Source organism: Amblyomma maculatum, chromosome 11, assembly GCF_055883805.1.
Source record: "Amblyomma maculatum isolate TAMU_Amacu chromosome 11, ASM5588380v1, whole genome shotgun sequence".
Lineage (NCBI taxonomy): Eukaryota > Metazoa > Arthropoda > Arachnida > Ixodida > Ixodidae > Amblyomma > Amblyomma maculatum.
This window is the reverse complement of record NC_139354.1, coordinates 70538428-70558860: the sequence shown is the minus strand read 5'-3', so window position 1 is coordinate 70558860 and position 20433 is coordinate 70538428. Positions and strand designations below refer to the sequence as shown.

General features: G+C 46.7%; 1 protein-coding gene across 2 annotated transcripts in view; it reads left to right on the top strand.

Moving 5' to 3' along the window:
- Positions 1 to 20433, top strand: part of LOC146174122 (uncharacterized) — a 50091-nt gene that overhangs the window by 17618 nt on the left and 12040 nt on the right. For both annotated transcript variants that reach the window (XM_084583687.1, XM_084583688.1), the window contains 3 exons: positions 7658 to 7818; positions 7927 to 8021; positions 11594 to 11683. In XM_084583687.1, coding sequence (XP_084439813.1) covers positions 7658 to 7818; positions 7927 to 8021; positions 11594 to 11683 — 346 coding nt within the window. The remainder of the gene's footprint in view (positions 1 to 7657; positions 7819 to 7926; positions 8022 to 11593; positions 11684 to 20433) is intronic.

Here is a 20433-nt window from a genome sequence, read left to right as displayed (position 1 = left end):
ATGCTAACCATCGCTCTCTTTCCCAGAAGCAGGCGTCTCCTAATTTCATGGCTGCAGTCTCCTTCCGAGGTAATCTTGGAGCACAAGAACGGAAAATTTGTCACAGCTTCCACTTCTTGTCCATTGATGCTCCAGGACTTGATAGGGCAAGACGCCATGATCTTTGTCTTTTTAATGTTCAGTTTAAGCCCAAACTTCTCACTCTCTTCTTGTGCGCGCATCAGAAGACTCTTGAGTTTCACTTCACTTTCTGCCATTAAAGTGGTATCATCCGCATATCTGAGGTTGTTGATAAGTTTTCCAGCAATCTTCACTCCGGCGGAAGACTCGTCCAGACCGGCCTTCCTCATGATGCACTCTGCATATAGGTTAAATAGGCAGGGTGACAGTATGGAGCCTTGCCTCACTCCTTTCTCGATCGAAAACCAATCAGTGAGACCATGGCCAATGCTCACTGTGGCCTCTTGCCCTTCATAGAGGTTCCTGAGGAGACAGATGAGGTGAATTGGAGCTCCCATCTCTTGGAGAGCTTGCCACTATCTTCTGTGATCTACGCAGTAAAACGCTTTCGCATAATCAATAAAGCAGAAGTAGATGTGTTTCTGGAACTCTTGTTTTTCCCAGGATCCAGCGAAGGTTGGCAATTTGGTCTCTAGTTCCTCTGCCCTTGCGAAAGCCAGCTTGCATGTCCGGAAGCTCCCGATCCACATACTGCTGCAGCCTACCTTGGAGGATTTTCAACATCACCTTGCTTGCATGCGAAATAAGTGCGATCGTGGGGTAGTTGGAACAATCTTTGGCACTGCCTTTCTTTGGAATGGGGATGCAAACTGACCTCCTCTAATCCTGTGGCCACTGCAGGGTTGTCCAAATCTTCTGACACAATGCATGCAGAATGTTAACAGCGTCATGGTTGAGGTTTTGAAGCAACTCAGCTGGAATACCATCAATTCCGCTAGCTTTGTTCTTAGCAAGGCTGGCTAACGCCCATTCAACTTCACTCTTCAGGATGCCCGGCTCGAGATCAGTAATCACAACCGTCTTATCTTGGGTTTGCACATTCGGGTCCTTCTGGTACAATTCTTCTGTGTATTTCTGCCACCTCTTCTTTATCTCTGAGGCTTCAGTGAGGTCCTTGCCTCGTTTGTCCTTTATCACGCCCAGCTTAGCATAGAAACTTCCTTTGATATCTTTGATTGTCTTATACAGAGCTCTTGTGTTCCTTAATTGGCTGTTGTCCTCAACTGCTTGGCACTGTATGTTGAGGAAGGCATTCTTATCTCTCCTTGCTATTTTCTGAAAATCCGCATTGAGAACCTTGTATTTTTCTCTTTCCCCCATAACTTTTGCCATCCTCCTTTCCTCAGCTATTTGCAAAGCCTCTTGTGGTAACCAGTTTGCTTTCTTGCATTTCTTTTGCATTGGAACTACCTTAGTAGCAACTTCTTGTATTATATCACGAACATCAGTCCACATCTCTTCGGACTCTCTGTCTTCTAGATCTAATTCTTGAAATAGATTCCTCACTTCCACAGCATATTCTAATGGAATTTGATCCAGACCATACCTAAAAGGCCTTCTAGTTTTCTGCGTTTTCCTCAATCGAAGCTTAATTTTGGCAACAAGAAGCTGATGATCGGTGCCACAATCGGCCCCAGGCCTTGTTTTTACTGCTTGTATAGCGCTTCTCCATCTCTGCCGGCAAAGAATATAATCGATCTGATTCCTGTACAGACCGTCCGGTGAAGTCCATGTGTACAGGCGCCTCTTGTGCTGTTGAAAATGAGTATTCGCTATGGTCAGGTAGTTTTCTTGACAAAACTCTACTAGCCTCTGCCCAGCTTCATTTGGCTCGCCAAGACCGAACTTGCCTATAATTCCGGATATTTCTTCACTCCCGACCTTAGCATTCCAGTCTCCTATGAGAAAAACGACGTCTGATGATGGGGTGCGGTCTAAAAGGCATTGTAGGTCCGCATAAAACCTCTCAACGTCAGCTTCTTCAGCAGTAGTGGTCGGTGCATAGACTTGGATAACTGTTATGTTGAAAGGTTGATCTTGGATCCGAAGTGAAATCATTCGGTCTTTTTTGGGGTTGTACCCTAGCACTGCTTTGCCCCTTCTTCTGTTTACTATGAGAGCGACCCCATTCCTTCTCTTGGATTCGTGTCCACAATAAAAGACATAATGGTCGCCGGAGTTAAATTCTCCCATTCCGGTCCACTTGAGTTCCTGATACCCAAGATATCAATGTTCAATCTGTCCATTTCTCGCTTGACGACATCCAGTTTACCTTGCGTCATAGATCTTACATTCCATGTTGCTATGTGATATATCTCCTTGCAACATCGGACTTTCCGTTCGCTTCCCGACACATCCACAACTGAGCGTCCTTTTGGCTTTAGCCCAGCCGCTTCATTCGTCCTGGAGCTACTAGGAATCGCCCTTTGTTCATTCCCAGTAACATGTGGGACGCCTTCCAACCTGGAGGGCTCATCTTCCGGCGCCATTTAATTAATGTATTTTGACTGGCCATAGGGTTTTCTTGGCAGGAAATACTGGAGTGGATTGCCATTACCTTCTCCAGTGAATCACATTTTGTCAGAACTCTCTGCCGTGACCTGTCTATCTTGGGTGGCCCTAAAAAGCAGAGCTCACGACTTCATCGAGTTTCGCAAGCCCCTCCGCCACGACAAGGCAGTGATCCATGAAGGGGCAACAGTTGATAAAGACGGAGGCATGTTAAATTTGGTATTTGGGTGTTACTTTGAGTTGCAAATTCTGGCGAATTGCTTCAGATTAAGACGGAAATATATCACAACAGAATGGGCCAGTTCATGATAATATTTTTTAGGGTTGATTCTTGATCAACCGTACCATAAGGGTATACCATATTTTAAAGCAAAACTTCATTATCATTTACTCCAGCAGTTCCAATGTCATGAAATACTCTAGGGTTGATTCTTGGTCAACCGTAAGAAATATCATGAACTAGCCCATTCTGTTGTGATATAGTTCCGTCTTAATCTGAAGCAATTCGCCAGAGTTTGCAACTCAAAGTAACACCCAAATACCAAATTTAACATGCCTCCGTCTTTATCAACTGTTATCTAATCTAAGGCAATAAAATGTACCTCTTTACTCTTAATTTATCTAAGTCTATAAAATGTACATTGATTCTAGGGTGCCTTTTGAGTTTGGCACCGTTTGGTATTTGCTTTCCGCAATAACGTTGAAGTTCGGATATACGGATCCGGCATTTAAGTAAAACCCAAAGCCCTAATCTCTTGATACGTAAGCCTTTGGAGACCTAAATAAAATCTGTCCGTATTTTGATTGTGCACTTCTCATTTCCCTTCTTTCTGGTAGACTAATTTTACACATTGAATGCGCCTTGTCAACTTTGCCTAGAGTTCTAGAATAGGTTTTGCGAAAATTAAACATTGTCTACGTATGAAAAGTACAACTTCGACTCTAGTTTAGGGCCAAAGTAATGGAGGACGTTTGGGCAAAACCCAGATGTTAAGAATATGCACCACGCATGCCAGGCAGAGTGACCAAATGGTGCACACGATTCAAAATTGATTGCGTAATAAGGCCGTGTACCGTGTGTGGGCTTGTCGCCACCAAGTGAGAATATGGTGCAACGATTTTGTGGAATTGTGTTTTAACACCTTTTCACACCGACTTCATATCTTAAGATTCGCATTCGGTCAGGCAAACGGATGAGCAAAATGCAGTGTGTATTCAAGCGGTGGTGATGTTTACAGGCGATCTGGGGAAATAAGAAAAAGGTATTTCTTTTTCATTTGAGCCGTGAGCTCCAGAAACACTTTGTTGAGCTCATGCTTATTCAGGTAAAAGCTTTGGAAAACCCAAGCCCGTAACACCTTAATGAATGTGCGAGAACCGCCAGAGCAGAGCGCACAAACCCGATGGAGCTCCATAAGACAGACCATCTCACTAGACTCCCCGTCTGTTCCATAAGTATGTAGCCAAAAAGATATCACGCACAAACAATCCCACTATTCTTTTTATTCCAGCCTGATGACATCCTTGCATCAATGGCGAGGGACAATACCACGCTTTGTTATCGAGACAAATGTTCTTTTGCAGGACAAGCGGACGATGAACAATGTCTTTACTAGAAAAAAAACGTGCTAGCCGCAAAATAACTCCGATTGGAGGGCAAAACTTAGAAAGTAGGCTCTTTTTCACGCACACGACCTTGTGATATCAAAATCGCATAGAGTCTGATTGCCAATGACCGCTTTGTCTGTGAAATGAAGCAACATTGCAGCGAATTCGGTTCAGATTAATACCAGGCATACATGCTTGTATGTCCCTAATTGTGGGGCTAATCTACGCAACCTTTAACGGGGCTGTCATAAATATCTAAAAAAAACACCGATTGAGGAATAGAAGGGGAATAAAGGCGAACTTTTTTGCATGACGTAAGATGTATAGCGCTTCTTGCCCTGGACTAACTGTTCTCGTCCTCAATTCGTTCTCAGACGATATCTGGAACTACCAGAAATTGGACACTGTCAAGTTCTCAGCTCATACCACTGAGGTTTGGACTACTGGTATTTCATGTATAGGTGCGAATGTATAGAAGGCTCCTTTTCTAAGTGAGCATACCACAAAAGCGTCGCGCTTTCTTTCGGTGGATTTTGAAAATGGCTGCTTAGGTGTTGATCCGTTATGGCGGTGTTATAAATATTCACCGTAGGAAGGCACACCGCTTTTAAGAGATCCTCACTGGGTGTAAGGAGCCTTCTGTTACTTTGCTTTGAGGGTTGTTAACTACATCGTTAGATCTTTGAAGAGGTTGTCCTAAGAAGAAAGCGTCACGCCTCTTTTACAGCTACTAGTTTTGTGCCCTTTATGCCAGGGCCAGCACGTTCAAAAAATATGGGGCAATGTCGCTGGCAGCAATTGCTGAGTCAACTCTGATTCCGCTTGCAGCATAATCCTAAAAATGTTTCTTATTCAGTATGCGCATTCTATTTCAGCAGTAATCTATGCCAGTTTAGACGATTAATCCAATTCGCTACCACAAAAATCAACTCGGAAACACCATAACGGTGTTCATCACGCCTGACATGTTAGAAGCGTTTATAACGGTTCCTTCTGACTGGAAGTTTTTCTGTGCAACCACTACGCTCTGGAGGCCATTTCTCGTTTCAGCATTCGCTGTTCCTCGATGCGACACCATAATCCTCTGATGCTTTCTCGAACCACATTGAGGAAAACTACTAGACATATTACTCTCTACGCTACGCAACAGAAAGCCGCTCCCAAACTTCTTAACGATCACCACGCCTTTGTTTCGTGTGCGCCGCTCTTTGTGTCTAAGGCAAAGCTCCCAGTGACCACTCCCAGGAAGCAATCCTCTGCGACTAATTTAGGTAAGGCCGCTGGAATGCGTGCTGGTCTGTGAGATACCTCTGCTTAAATATTCTCGTGATCACCGTGTAAGTCATTCATTTTGGTGCTTTCGCCTAGTGCTGGAGGACACGTGCAAAAATCTCAGGTTTGGCTTTTGAATATAAATAAGTTTAGTTAATCTTTCTTTTAACAGTTTAAATGCGAAATGCGAAAGCCTCTCTCGTGATTTCTTCTTGTTCAATTTTACCGCTCGCCAAGGCAGTGCTCGCGCACATACTATTACGTCCCACAACTCAACGCGTTATCTAGGTGCTTCTTTATGAAGTTTGAACCAATGACCGATCATGGCATCGTTGGTTCAAGCTTCCATGCTATGAGTGTTAGTGTAACGGGTAAAAAGACAGACTGGACTCCACTTGGCTGCGTTTGTTATGTTCTGTGCTGTATTGGATAAATCCGCTCTTGGCAAGGGTACTGTTTGCGGCCTTTTACAGCGTATAATACATTTTATACCGTTTTTTCAATCTTTCTGATACCCTAGTTTTAATCATTGGTTTTGCAATGCAGACGTCGCAAAAAGCAGTCAATCTTGGTTCTGTTGTTTCATAAGACATTTGCATTTTCTGAAGTATCCCTAAAAAGTAACTTCCTTGTGAAGTACAACTACAATTGCGCCACTTGCAAATTTGTTGATTTCTTCAAAATATTTAAGGTTTATCTCCTAGGGAATCTCGACGCTGCCAAATTTTCGCCAGCACCAGCTCGCACTGAATTGCGTTATGTTCTCAAAGTGCATTCGCCTTCTTTGTTTTACGCAGCTATGTTTTAGCGGTTTTATTTAGAGTTGCCGCTTCTTAAGAAATGTGCAGTGCCTAGTATCGTCCTGAGATATAGTAACTTTCACGGAATCGAACTACTTGCCAAATATTATGCTGTATGCCTGAAAATTTATTTTCGTGTTTATGACAGCCTGATGGCTGTAACGAATCAAGAAAACTACGATTCTCCCTAATAAAAAAATTTGGAACGTTTGTCGAGTGATAATATTTTTTTAAGTGAATATGTCTTTGGGCTGCCATGCTCCAGAATGTCCCGTATGAGACGTTCGTCGGGTGCTACTTTCGGCGGCCACTAACAATCTCAAGTTTGCCAAAATTGCGTGAGTCTTTACTAAGAGCCGCCTCAAAGCCGAAAACAACCCTCTGTTTGTACTTATTTCTTTAGAGTCCACTGTACTCGGTCTTTTCAGGATGTCCAGTATGAGATGTTCATCGGTTGCTCTTTTTTTCAGTGTCTGCAAACAACCTCAAGTAGGCCAAAACTGCCACCTAATTCTCTACTTAAAGCTGATTTATCATCTTTTTCGGCAGAAAAGTGTCACAGAAACACACATATCAATGCACATTTAATGTCAATTTGCGGGAAACTGCATTTTAATATTGTTCGCATATATATTAAGGGTCTTAATAATAGCCGATATAAATCCTTGCTTCTCGCTATAAGCGAGAATCCGGACATCGCTGATTGTCCGGAACGGCAACCTAACCGCATGATCGTTAGCCCTAACAAAAACACACCAACCGCGGCAGGTCCTGCTCGTGGGAACAGATGAAAAATACGTGGGGATAAAAACCAGCTAGCAGTGAAATACGCTAAAATTGAGGTAGTCCGGCTTAACAGCAAGAGTACGAGCCAAAGTTCATCCGCGCTAAACCGGGGTATATGCTCCGATGCTAGACGGGACGAGGACGTGGGATGAGTTCTCAGGAGCCGTGGTGTCGCTGTGAGCCAGAGGCTACGTCACATTGGGCAGTACGTATATATGCTAGCGACGCGTTTCCAGCTCCGAGCCCCCAGCCCTCCTACGCGTGTGTAATACCGAAGCTTTTGGTCACGAAGCTACGACGCTGGCGCTAACTCTCGACAGTTGATGTAACTAGCGCGACTCATGTCATCTTGTGGTAGCTAAGTTTAGCGTCGACATTGAGGAAATCCGAATTTAAATGAGACAAACATCGGTCTGCACAATATCGCTACATGTCATTCGAAGCAGGTCTCTCTTCATTTTGATGTTTGGCGTTATGATATAAAATAAAGTTTGGTTTATGTATAAAGTTTCCTTTTTTGCGCCATTAAGCAACGTACTCTAAATATAAGCTATAGGAATGCACCGTCATATATGGCAGTGCTCTACATTGTGGACGTACGATAGCAGAATTGTCCAAAATTAGGATTTAAGTGAAGGCATTTCAATGGTATATTTCAGTTTACAGTAGCTGAGGAGATGCTTTGGGTGACGAAGCAGAGCCAACGCAATGAACTCGTCCCTAAAACTCTATGTCAGGCGATGCTGAAGTTGCGCTATACTGGTGGCGGCTCATTCCAGTACGCTGTGTACTATGCTCTTCCTACTGCACGGACAGAAGTGTGAGTGCTAAATTCTTCGTCTTCATGTTCGTCCCACTTAGTTATTCGAAACCATAAACTGCCTAAAGCTTTCTGGAATTCCATTTTAACCACTGACTCTTGATGCAGGAAAGCGTTTGTTACAACGCTTACTACTGGTATAGCCCCCGCCCAGAATGGGTATCGTGTCCACCGAAATACTGTTGCTTATCAGACCGTGCAAGGTAAGAGGAAAGGTATTTGTAAAAGTAATTGGAATGCCAAGAGTGTATTTTCTTTGAAAAAAAGATGTACAAATGTGCGCGACCACACACAAGTGCTTTAAAAAGGAGGATGTGGTTATTATGCTCGCAGCTTTGTACAATAGTCACAAACTGTTTTACTTGTCTTATTATTCTACCGGTACACAAGAGACCCAGCAGAGGGAGATGCACCGTGCGTGGTCAGAAGCGGTTTGACTTTATTCTTTCCCAGTTAACGTCTGCTAACTCTTGGTATCATAATTATATTAGTACCCTCTGTTCATGATCTCGACATTAGCGTACAAATGACACCAGCACAGAATTCAAGGACGCGGGAACGAATCCCGGCCTCGGCGGCCGCTTTTCGACGGAGGCGAAAAGCAAGGCGCCCGTGTGCTGTGCGAAGTCAGTGCACGTTAAAGAACCCAAGGTGGTCGAAATTTCCGGAGTCCTCAACTACGGCGTCTCATAGCCTGAGTTGCTTTGGGACGTTAAATCCCACAAACAAAGCACAGAATTATCCCTTCACTCGTGCTAAATGAACTGCCAATATCGCTACCCGCTGAAGAGTGTCAGAAATTAAACGAAAAATGTAAAGCAAAGGGGTGCGTAGGCTTTAATATCAAGTGTAGAAAGCGATTATGTTAATAGGTCTGATTTACACAGGCGGCATATTACGCACACGTTAGCAATCATTTGCACCAGATACTATAGTCAACGACATACTGTTAATCGGGCGCGCGTTACATACTCAATCATAAGTTGTCCGTCCATATTTTATTCTAGACACTTCATTGTTTAGCCCAATCAATAGCTGCTCTACTTAAGCCTCTTATCTGCTTCACTTTGACACTAGCTATCATGCCCTGCGTAAACAAGTCCCATTACCTTCTACATAAATGCCCATTACACATAAGCAGTCACAAATTACCGCTGCATTACATGCGCTAGGCAACCGAAGCATGCATGTGCTCGTTGCCGCAACTTATTCATGTCAACAGAGCGCAAAAAGACAAAAATGACGAGGTTTAAAGGCTGCAATATTTTAATGTGGCCGACAAACAGGCATGACTAGTAGCACTGTCGGATCTTTTCATAAGACACCTTTCCACTCATATTCATCCCTGCGGACCCAGAATACTTGCTGACAAGAAATATACACTGCATACTCCTTGAGGCTGCGAGCTTATGTGCGTGCCCGTGAGATAAAAAGAAAAGAAGAAAACACAGAAGTTTTCACGGAAACATAATCCTTGCATGGATGACGCAAGGGCTTTTCTCCTGAAATTCTCACGTATTGTGACCTAGCGGGATTCTCAATTTCGCATTTCAAGTAGCAGAATGAGCGGAGGGTGCTCAAATAGTGTTTTTTGATTGTCCAAAGGATAATCCATTCAATTGAGGTAAATGCACTAGAAATATGCAAGCTACGGTGTACACATTTAGCATAACCAAGGAATGAATGAAAAAAATGGCGATGGTTTACGTTTTCACTGTATTAAGTGGGTGGCGAACGGATACGCTTCCTAACACTGTCATATCATGGAGTGAAAGCGGAAGTCGCAGTCTAGTCGGCCTCGCAGAGAATACTGTAATTCGGATGCTGTTCAAAACTGTTTACAGCAACCAAAATCGTCTCTATTCTGTCTCTGTAGACATACTGGCAAAGCCCTGTGCACGGGCGCTTAAGCAAGATAACAATGGATGCACTATCCTCGTGAGCACGACGAGTTGTCATACCGGCTGTCACTGTTAGGTCTTTTAACTAGCCCCGATTCAACGAAACTTTCATCCCTGGGGCCGGACAGTGATGGGATGATATCCAAAATTGGTCCAGGGAAGAACACATTCTGCATCCTGCCGCGATAAATATGCTGAAAAAGCTTCATATATTGGGGTAACAAGAGAGCACAAAGAACAGAAGAACAAGCTTCGGTTTCCGAGCTATTCTCTCCTTAATTGACGAAGTACTTGTGTGTGTCCTGAAGTTCATCTTATGTTATTATCAAAAACGTACCATGCATGAAATAGGTGCTTTCATCACATCCGCCCGCAGACTGATGAGCTGTAGCCGCGGTTATTTAAGGCTGGAGTTGAGGCATATGATGTAGTATTTTTCGGCTTGTCCCCGAAGCATTGCCTTCGCACCCCCGGACTTCCCAATCACGGACAATTAAACCGAGCCCCAATAAAAACGACAGCTCCAGGTAATTAACAATTTTTAAGAATTTCCCTCGGTGAGCATGAGGGCTCAGATGCATCCGGTACAAGTTCAAACGAAGCAAGACAAACTCACGAGCGAGGCCAACATCTGGTAGGTTTGGCGGAAAAATTAAATATCAAGAGTTTTAATGAGGAATGGACCATTGGCAACCAGGCGCTGAAACCTGGGCTTCTGGGTGAGCAGCGATAAATGAAAATTAAGTCAGGATGCGCTAGCGCTGATGCTTTATTGGGTGGGCCTCAACTGGAGCGTCAGCCCTTGCGCCGGAACAAAACGTCGATTGAAGAAAGGAGGACACTAAAGTACAGAATTTGATATTCTTATTGCTAAACACAGGTCATGGGAATGCCTTTGTTAGAAAGTCCTGCTGGAAGACATTCGGTCAGACGTAGCTATTCTAGGTCGGCTGCTGTTTCGGAAGACCCTTAAGTCAAAGTTTTGATTGAAACTACTGCTTTAATTGAAAGCTTTCAGCTCCCCACAGTGGTGACACAGCAGTTAGGGCACTCGGCTACTGTGAATAGGGATACGGGGTCGAATTTGGGCCCTGCAGCAGCTTTCAAAAATAAGGCAAAAGGAAAGTTCCCATGTGCCTTGCGATGTCCGTGCATGTTGAAAAACCCAGGTGGCAGATACGATGTTTCTCAAAGCCTGAGCCACTCTGGGACGTCAAACTATACGAACCAAACCAGACCGCTTTTTTGCGAATAATTGCGCACTAGCCAATAAGTGGCGGATGATGTAAGGACGACGATGAACGATCTGCTAAAAAGTGCCTTCTGCCTAACAGTGTTGGGCTAATAATGTGCGGACTCCTTTGCTTACCCATGAGCCATGCTAAGGCCATCTCGAGGTCGAGCCATAGCTTGTACCCTTTTATGAACTGAGCTTATCTTTTTTGGGGCGCTGCACGTGTGTTATACTTGTCTGGTTGATACGGCACTTTCTGTCTAAAACCTTGCATAATACCTTTTCAAAAAGGTCAGTACGCATAGCAAGATTTTTGGGACAGGAACTGCTATACGCATAACACCATAATAAAACAGTACAAAACAGTGATGAAATCATAAATTTAGGATCTACATTAGCTGCTTCTCAAGTTTGCTCGCTGCGACGTGCTCTATTATAGTATCTTTCACAGTGCATTTCATCATCTATATTACTTTTCTCTGTCTTTGTGGAATGTTGTTTAAGTATATTTTACACAATAAGTATTGCATACAAGAGGTGACTTTTAATAAGGCGCAATATTTTTAGCATGTGATATAAATTTAAAATAAAAAGTGAACTGAAAATTCAAATGGAATTCTTCTGATCTCGCACTGCCCAGGAGGATCATTTTTCGTTTACAAGGTTTTGTACGCTGACCCACTACACGGCTGCTTCATTCTCGTTGCATTTCGCCCAAGTGCTGGAAGAGGTGAGTTTGGCGCAGGGAATTTTTTATATTACCAAATATTCAACATGCACTTTGTTTCTCGAGATTATATTGCCAGGGGGCGCTCGGAGTGAACGACGACGTTGAAGTGAATCGGCTCCGGACTCGCAGGACGTACCTAAACCTTGGACCGTGTAATTCTACCTGTACCGGCTCTGTTAACCTAGCCCCAGTCGCCAACACCGTGACAAATCTGGTGGAGGTCAGGTCTGATGTCCCGTACCCCTACGCTAAGCAGGAGTGCTGGTCATATATTCGATGAAAAGCCCGTTCACCTCACTAGCCGCAGGCAACGAGGCCTACCACCTGAGTTTTCCCCCTCGGGCATGACTACCAGTAGCCACGACGTCGCAATGCCTGGCGCGACCCCCACCTACGTGACGTTGCAAAACCCCCGCGTCCCAAAGACCTTTCACGGGGACACCTATGAAGACGTCGACGACTGGTTGCAGCACTACGAAAGGGTAGCTACACTCAACCTCTGGGATGACGCCGCACGGCTTCTAAATGTATATTTCAGCCTCGAGGATGGCGCTCGGACATGGTTCGAGAACCATGAAGAGCAGCTGTCGTCATGGAGTGAGTTCAAACGTCATCTTGCGGCAACTTACGGAAGCTCAAATCGCCGCGAACGGGCCGAACGCGCTCTACACACTCGGATCCAAATGCCTAACGAAACCGTCGCGGCGTTTATCGAAGACATGACGTGCCTGTTTAAGCGTGCGGATCCTACGATGTCCGAGGACAAAAAGCTGCGCTACCTCATGCATGGTGTCAAAGACCAGCTTTTCGCTGGCCTGGTGCGCAACCCGCTGAAAACTGTTGCAGAATTCTTTGCGGAAACATCCACTATAGAGAAAGTGCTTCAGCAGCGAGCTTCGGCACGGGATCCCACCATCCACTCCGCCTCCGTCTCTGCTGAGTTCCCATCGCATAGCATGGACACATCGGCGCTACGGGAGCTCATACGTTCCGTTGTGCGCGACGAACTCCGACTGATGTATGGCACACCTCAACCAGCTCCTTCCTCCATCGCCAGCGTTGTCCGCGACGAGGTGCAGCAAGCGCTCCGGCCTCCATTTCCAATCGGTGAACCTCGCCCTGATCCTCTTACACCACCAGAGTGTCACCGCCCTACATACTCCCAGGTGCTGCAATACTCTCCGCCCTCGTCGCCGTCCCTGATTCCTCCGAACGTAGCTGGGCCGAAAACAGCAGCCCCCGTGATCCAGTACGTCACAGATTCTCGACCGCCTACACGGAAAGCAGACGAGTGGCGCACTCCCGACCGACGGTCGTTATGCTTTCACTGCGGCGAACCGGGTCATGTCTATCGGCGCTGTCCCTACCATCGACTAGGTCTCCAAGGGTTTTCCGCTGATTCTCCGCGGCCTCGCCACGGCGAACGGCCTCGAGCCGTTGAAGATTTCGTCAATGATCAGCGCAGGATCGTTCCGTCTCGTCTGCGACCATCTAGATCAACGTCACCCAGGTCTCGCCCGTCGCCATCTGCTGCGAGTTCCTCATGGGCAGCGCAGGGCCGCTCGCCCAGTCCCCAGAGGGAAAACTGAAACCAGCGACCTTCGGGGGTAGGCTCGCTGGAAATCGCGGCGAGGGAGACCCCCCATTGATGCGGACACGGAAAGACTACGCATCGACATTGGAAAAGTCCGCGGTTACCGATCATAACGCCACCTCGACGCCACCACGACGCACCTGCAACAACGACGAATTGCCGGTGGAACCGACGACGAAACAACGCACCCGCAACGACGACGAACTGCCGGTGGAACGGACGCTGCAACAACGCACCTGCAACGACGACGACTTGCAGGTGAAGCAGACCGCGTACACCGACGCAGAGCACTCAAAGACTCAGAAGCCTGACATTCGCGAGCAGATTTCGTTGGACATACCCGTACTACTGGATGGTCGCCATGTTCGAGCTCTGTTGGATACTGGCGCTGATTATTCTATTTTTAGCAGGCAGTTTGCCGCAGTTCTCAAGAAGGTTTTGGCTCCGTGGGCTGGCACAAACGTTCGCACCGCGGGTGGTCATCTGATTACTCCTCTGGGCATGTGCACGGACAGAGTTCAAATTCAAGAATCAACATTTGCGGTAAGCTGCCTTGTTCTGAAAGGCGGTTCGCGTGACCTGATTCTGGGCGTAGATTTTCTTTCTTGAATATGGCGCAATTATTGACCTCCGGAATTCTAAGGTCTCGTTTTCTACTGAGAAAGCAGTGGCCTTCAGCGGTGCAAAGCGACCACTTAATGTGCTTCGAGTTTATGAGGACAGTGTCACTCTGCCACCTCGAACCAGCACCTTCGTTAATGTCAAATGCAATGCCCTTAACGATGGTGACGTAATAGCCGAAACTAACGTATCGTTACTGTTGACACAAGGAGTCTGCGTGGCCCGCAGTTTGATACATCTTCACCGTGGTCAGTCCAAGGTACTTGTTGCAAATTTTTCTTACGAGTATCGGCACCTTTTTCGTGACACTTCCGTAGCTTTCGCCGGACGCATGTCTGATGTCTCCGAGTGCTTGTCCACCGAAACCGTGCCACCGCCCACATCCCTCGACAATCTCGATGTCAGCTCAGAGCTATCGGTCAGCCAGCGTGACCAGCTGTTTTCATGGTTACTCGAATTCAAAGAGTGTTTTGCATCGTCGTCAAAAGTGAATCAAACTCCCATCGCCAAGCACCAGATCGTCCAGATCGTCCCAATGTGCGCCCAATCCGCCAGCACCCCTACCGCGTCTCTTCGACCGAGCGCGAAGTTATTAGGTCACAAGTTAAGGAAATGCTCGAAGATGAGGACATCCAGCCTTCCAATAGCCCGTGGTCCTCCCCGGTCGTTCTAGTTAAAAAGAAAGACGGCACGTTACGTTTTTGCGTCGATTACTGCAAACTGAACGCCGTAACCAAGAAGGACGTCTACCCCTTGCCGCGGATTGACGATTCTCTCGACCGCCTTCGGCGTGCAAAGTATTTTTCGTCCATCGATCTAAAAAGTGGCTACTGGCAGATTGAGGTCGATGAGCGAGATCGTGAGAAGACGGCCTTCGTCACACCCGACGGCCTTTACGAATTTAAAGTTCTACCTTTCGGCCTGTGTTCCGCGCCGGCCACATTTCAGCGGGTGATGGACACTGTCCTCGCCGGCCTTAAATGGCAGTGTTGTGTAGTCTACCTAGATGACGTGGTGGTCTTTGCAGAATCATTTGCACAACATCTTCAGCGCCTGCGGTCAGTACTTGAAGCCCTTCGATCCGCTAACTTGACACTTAAGCCACAGAAATGCCACTTTGGCTACCGAGAGCTTAAATTTCTCGGCCATGTCGTCAGCGCCGCCGGCGTGAAGCCCGACACTGACAAGATTGCTGCTGTTGCGGAATTTCCGATTCCACGTGACAAGAAAGCTGTTCGCCGATTTCTCGGCTTGTGCAGTTACTACCGGCGTTTTATCGATAACTTCGCTGATCTCGCTGAACCGCTGACTCAGCTCACCCGGGGAGACACCCCTTTTGTTTGGACTCACGAACAAGAAGCTGCTTTTGCCGAGCTGCGTCTCTGTCTCCAATCGCCGCCTGTTCTAGCCCATTTCGATGAGCAGGGGGAGACAGAAATACACACCGGCGCCAGTAACATTGGTCTTGGGGCGGTTCTCGTGCAACGTCAACAGGGTGTTGAACGAGTCATCGCCTATGCCAGCCGTACTTTATCCCGCGCCGAGACGAACTATTCAACTACTGAAAAGGAATGCCTCGCCATTATTTGGGCTGCTGCGAAATTTCGCCCCTACCTTTATAGTCGCCCATTTAAAGTTGTCACTGACCACCATTCTTTGTGTTGGCTGGCCAACCTGCGTGACCCATGCGGCTGCCTGGCGCGATGGAGCCTTCGCCTACAAGGGTTCGATCTCACTATTGTTTATAAGTCCGGACATAAGCATGAAGATGCTGACACGCTCTCCAGCGCGCCTGTCGAGCTCGCTTCACCAGACACGGATGACGCTGGCAGTTTCCTCGGAGCTGTTGATGCTTCAGATATGTCACATCAGCATCGTGCCGATCCAGATTTACGAGCACTGATTGATTATTTAGAAGGTCAGCCAACCACCATACCTAAGTGCTTTTCTCGGAGCCTCTCAACTTTCTGCCTGAGAGGTGGTGTGCTTTATAAGCAGAACTCTAGAATCCGAGTTAAGCACCTACCTCCTCGTGGTACCCACAGCTCTCAGAGAGGAAATCCTTTCCGCGGGCCACGATGAACCAACATCTGGCCACTTGGGCTATTCTCGCACACTTGCTAGGATACGACAGACATTCTACTAGCCCAACCTTGCCACTGTTGTTAAGCGCTATGTCAAGAGCTGTCGGCAATGTCAGCGTCGGAAGGTTCCGCAATCAAAGCCTGCGGGCCTCCTCATGCCCATAATACCACCACGAGCACCATTTGATCAAGTCGGCATGGACCTTCTCGGTCCTTTCCCTCGGTCCTCTGGTGGCAACCATTGGATAATCATCGCCACAGACTATCTGACTTGCTATGCCGAGAACAAAGCGCTACCTAATGGTACAGCGTCTGAAGTTGCCCATTTCTTTGTACACCAGATCATACTACGGCACGGTCCTCCTACCTGTAATATTACTGATAGAAGGACTGCCTTTACTTCAAAAAAGATGGCCGAAGTCTTTCATCTCAGCAGTACGGCGCATCGAAAATCTACTGCTTTCCATCCGCAGATAAATGGGCTGACGGAAAGGCTTAATAAGACCATCGCGGATATGCTGGCGATGTACGTCGACGCCCAGCACAATACTTGGGGCGCGATCGTACCATATGTGACGTTCGCATACAATACGGCAGTCCAGGAGACTACACGTTTCATGTCGTTTCGCCTCGTTTACGGCAGGGAGGTTCGGACGATGCTGGAAGCAATGCTCTCTTACCAGACACCGAACTTTGTTCTGACGCCGAGCAGTTTGCCCAAGATGCTGAGCAAGCGCGCCAACTAGCACGCGTCCACATCACCCACCAACAGGACAGGGATTCACGCCGGTACAAACTCCGCCACAGACAAGCTGCCTACAACACCGGTGCCAGGTGTGGGTGTGGACTCCTGTTCGACGCCGCGGCCTTTCAAACAAGCTAATATGCCGCTACTTCGGACCGTATAAAATTTGCGACGCATCAGTAACGTGAATTACGCGGTGCTCCCGGATGGATCAGAGCACACAGGCCGTCGGCTACCTCGTCTAGAGACAGTTCATGTCTTGCGATTGAACCCGTACTTTGCACGGTGACTGACAAACTACATTTACAAACTTTTTTTTGAGGGGGGGATGTTGCTTTTGTACACTTCTGTGCACGTGTACCCCTTCATGGATCACTGCCTTGTCGTGGCGGAGGGGCTTGCGAAACTCGATGAAGTCGTGAGCTCTGCTTTGTAGGGCCACCCAAGATAGACAGGTCACGGCAGAGAGTTCTGACAAAATGTGATTCACTGGAGAAGGTAATGGCAACCCACTCCAGTATTTCCTGTCAAGAAAACCCTATGGCTAGTCACAATACCATAAACGATATGGCGCCGGAAGATGAACCCCCCAGGTTGGAAGGCGTCCCACATGTTACTGGGGATGAATAAAGGGCGATTCCTAGTAGCTCCAGGACGAATGAAGCGGCTGGGCTAAAGCCAAAAGGACGCGCAATTGTGGATGTGTCGGGAAGCGACCGGAAAGTCCGATGTTGCAAGGAGATATATCACATAGCAACATGGAATGTAAGATCTATGACGCAAGGTAAACTGGATGTCGTAAAGCGAGTAATGGACAGATTGAACATTGATATCTTGGGTATCAGCGAGCTCAAGTGGACCGGAATGGGAGAATTTAACTCCGGCGACCATTATGTCTTTTATTGTGGGCACGAATCCGAGAGAAGGAATGGGGTCGCTCTCATAGTAAACAAAAGAATGGGCAAAGCAGTGCTAGGGTACAACCCCAAAAACGACCGAATGATTTCACTTTGGATCCAAGGTCACCCTTTCAACATAACAGTTATCCAAGTCTATGAACCGACCGCTACTGCTGAAGAAGCTGACGTTGAGAGATTTTATGCGGACCTACAATGCCTTTTAGAGCGCACTCCATCATCAGACGTCGTTTTTCTCATAGGAGACTAAAATGCTAAGGTCGGGAGTGAAGAAATATCCGGAATTATAGGCAGGTTCGGTCTTGGCGAGCCAAATGAAGCTGGTCAGAGGCTAGTAGAGTTTTGTCAAAAAAACAACCTGACCATAGCGAATACTCATTTTCAACAGCACAAGAGGCGCCTGTACACATCGACTTCACCGGACGGTCTGTACAGGAATCAGATCGATTATATTCTTTGTCAGCAGCGATGGAAATGCGCTATACAAGCAGTAAAAACAAGGCCTGGGGCCGATTGTGGCACCAATCATCAGCTTCTTGTTGCCAAAATTAACCTTCGATTGAGGAAAACGCAGAAAACTAGAAAACCTTTCAGGTATGATCTGGATCAAATTCCATTAGAATATGCTGTGGAAGTGAGGAATCGGTTTCAAGGATTAGATCTAGAAGACAGAGAGCCCGAAGAGATGTGGACTGATGTTCGTAATATAATACAAGAAGTTGCTACTAAGGTAGTTCCAAAGCAAAAGAAATGCAAGAAAGCAATCTGGTTATCTGAAGTGGCTTTTCAAATAGCTGAGGAAAGGAGGATGGCAAAAGTTATGGGGGAAAGAGAAAGATACAAGGTTCTCAATGCGGATTTTCAGATAATAGCAAGGAGAGATAAGAATGCTTTCCTGAACATACAGTGCCAAGCAGTTGAGGACAACAGCCAATTCAGGAATACAAGAGCTCTGTATAAGACAATCAAAGATATCAAAGGAAGCTTCGTGCTAAGCTGGGCGTGATAAAGGACAAACGAGGCAAGTACCTCACCGAAACGTCAGAGATAATGAAGAGGTGGCAGGAACACACAGAAGAACTGTACAAGAAGGACCTGAATGTGCAGACACAACATAAGACGGTTGTGATTACTGATCTCGAGCCGGACATCCTGAAGAGTGAAGTTGAATGGGCCTTGGCCAGACTTGCTAAGAACAAAGCTAGCGGAATTGATGGCATTCCCGCTGAGTTGCTTCAAAACCTTCACCACGACACTGTTAACATTCTGCATGCATTATGTCAGAAGATTTGGACAACCCTGCAGTGGCCACAGGATTGGAGGAGGTCATTTTACATCCCCATTCCAAAGAAAAGCAGTGCCAAAGATTGTTCCAACTACCGCACGATCGCGCTAAATTTCGCATGCTAGCAAGGTGATGTTGAAAATCCTCCTAGGTAGGCTGCAGCAATATGTAAATCGGGAGCTTCCGGACGTGAAAGCTGGGTATCGCAAGGGCAGAGGAACTAGAGACCAAATTTTCAATCTTCTCTTGATCATGGTAAAAGCAAGAGAGTTCCAGAAACCCATCTACTTCTGCTTTATTGATTATGCGAAAGCGTTTCACTGCGTAGATCACAGCAGATTGTGGCAAGCTCTCCAAGAGATGGGAGTTCCAATTCACCTCATCTGTCTCCTCAGGAACCTGTATGAAGGGCAAGAGGCCACAGTCAGAACTGGGCATGGTCTTACGGATTGGTTTCCAATCGAGAAAGGAGAGAGGCAAGGCTGCATACAGTCGCCCTGCCTATTTAATCTATATGCAGAGTGCATCATTAGTAAGGCCGGTCTGGATGAGTCTTCAGATGGAGTGAAGATTGCTGGAAAACGTATCAACAACCTTAGATATGCGGATGATACCACTTTAATGGCAGAAAGTGAAGTGGAACTCAAGAGACTTCTGATGCGCGTACAGGAAGAGAGTGAGAAGTTTGGGCTTAAACTGAACAATTAAAAGACAAAGATCATGGCGTCTTGCCCTATCATGTCCTGGAGCATCAATGCACAAGAAGTGGAAGCTGTGACAGATTTTCTGTTCTTCAGCTCCAAGATTACCTCGGAAGGAGACTGCAGCCATGAAATTAGGAGACGCCTGCTTCTGGGAAAGAGAGCAATGGTTAGCCTTGACCACCTAGTAAAGATCAGAGACATTAGTCTGCCAACCAAGATCCATATAACTCCTGCTATGGTCTTTCCAGTTGTGATGTATGGATGCGAGAGTTGGACTGTGAAAAAGGCTGACCGCCGAAGAATTGACGCATTTGAATTGTGGTGCTGGCGAAGACTCTTGAGAGTTCCTTGGACTGCCAGATGATCAAATCAGTCGATATTGTCAACCATAAACCCTGACTGCTCATTTGAGGGTAAAATTCTAAAGTTATAGCTTAGCTACTTTGGTCATCTGATGAGAAGAGAGGAGTTGCTGGAGAAAGATTTGATGTTGGGAAAAGTTGAGGGTCGCCGGAGAAGGGGTAGGCAGCGAACGCGATGGTTAGATGGCATCCTCGAGGCACTGCAGATGAAGTTATGTGATGTTAGGAAGGTAGTGAGAGACCGGAAAGCGTGGCGTGACATGGTCCATAGGGTCACGAAGAGTCGGACACGAGTGAACGACTCAACCGATACTGTGCACGTGTAACTGTGTGCGTTACACTTCAGGAGGGAGGAATGCCAGGGGGCGCTCGGAGTGAAAGACGACGTTGAAGTGAATCGGCTCCGGACTCGCAGGACGTACCTAAACCTTGGACAGT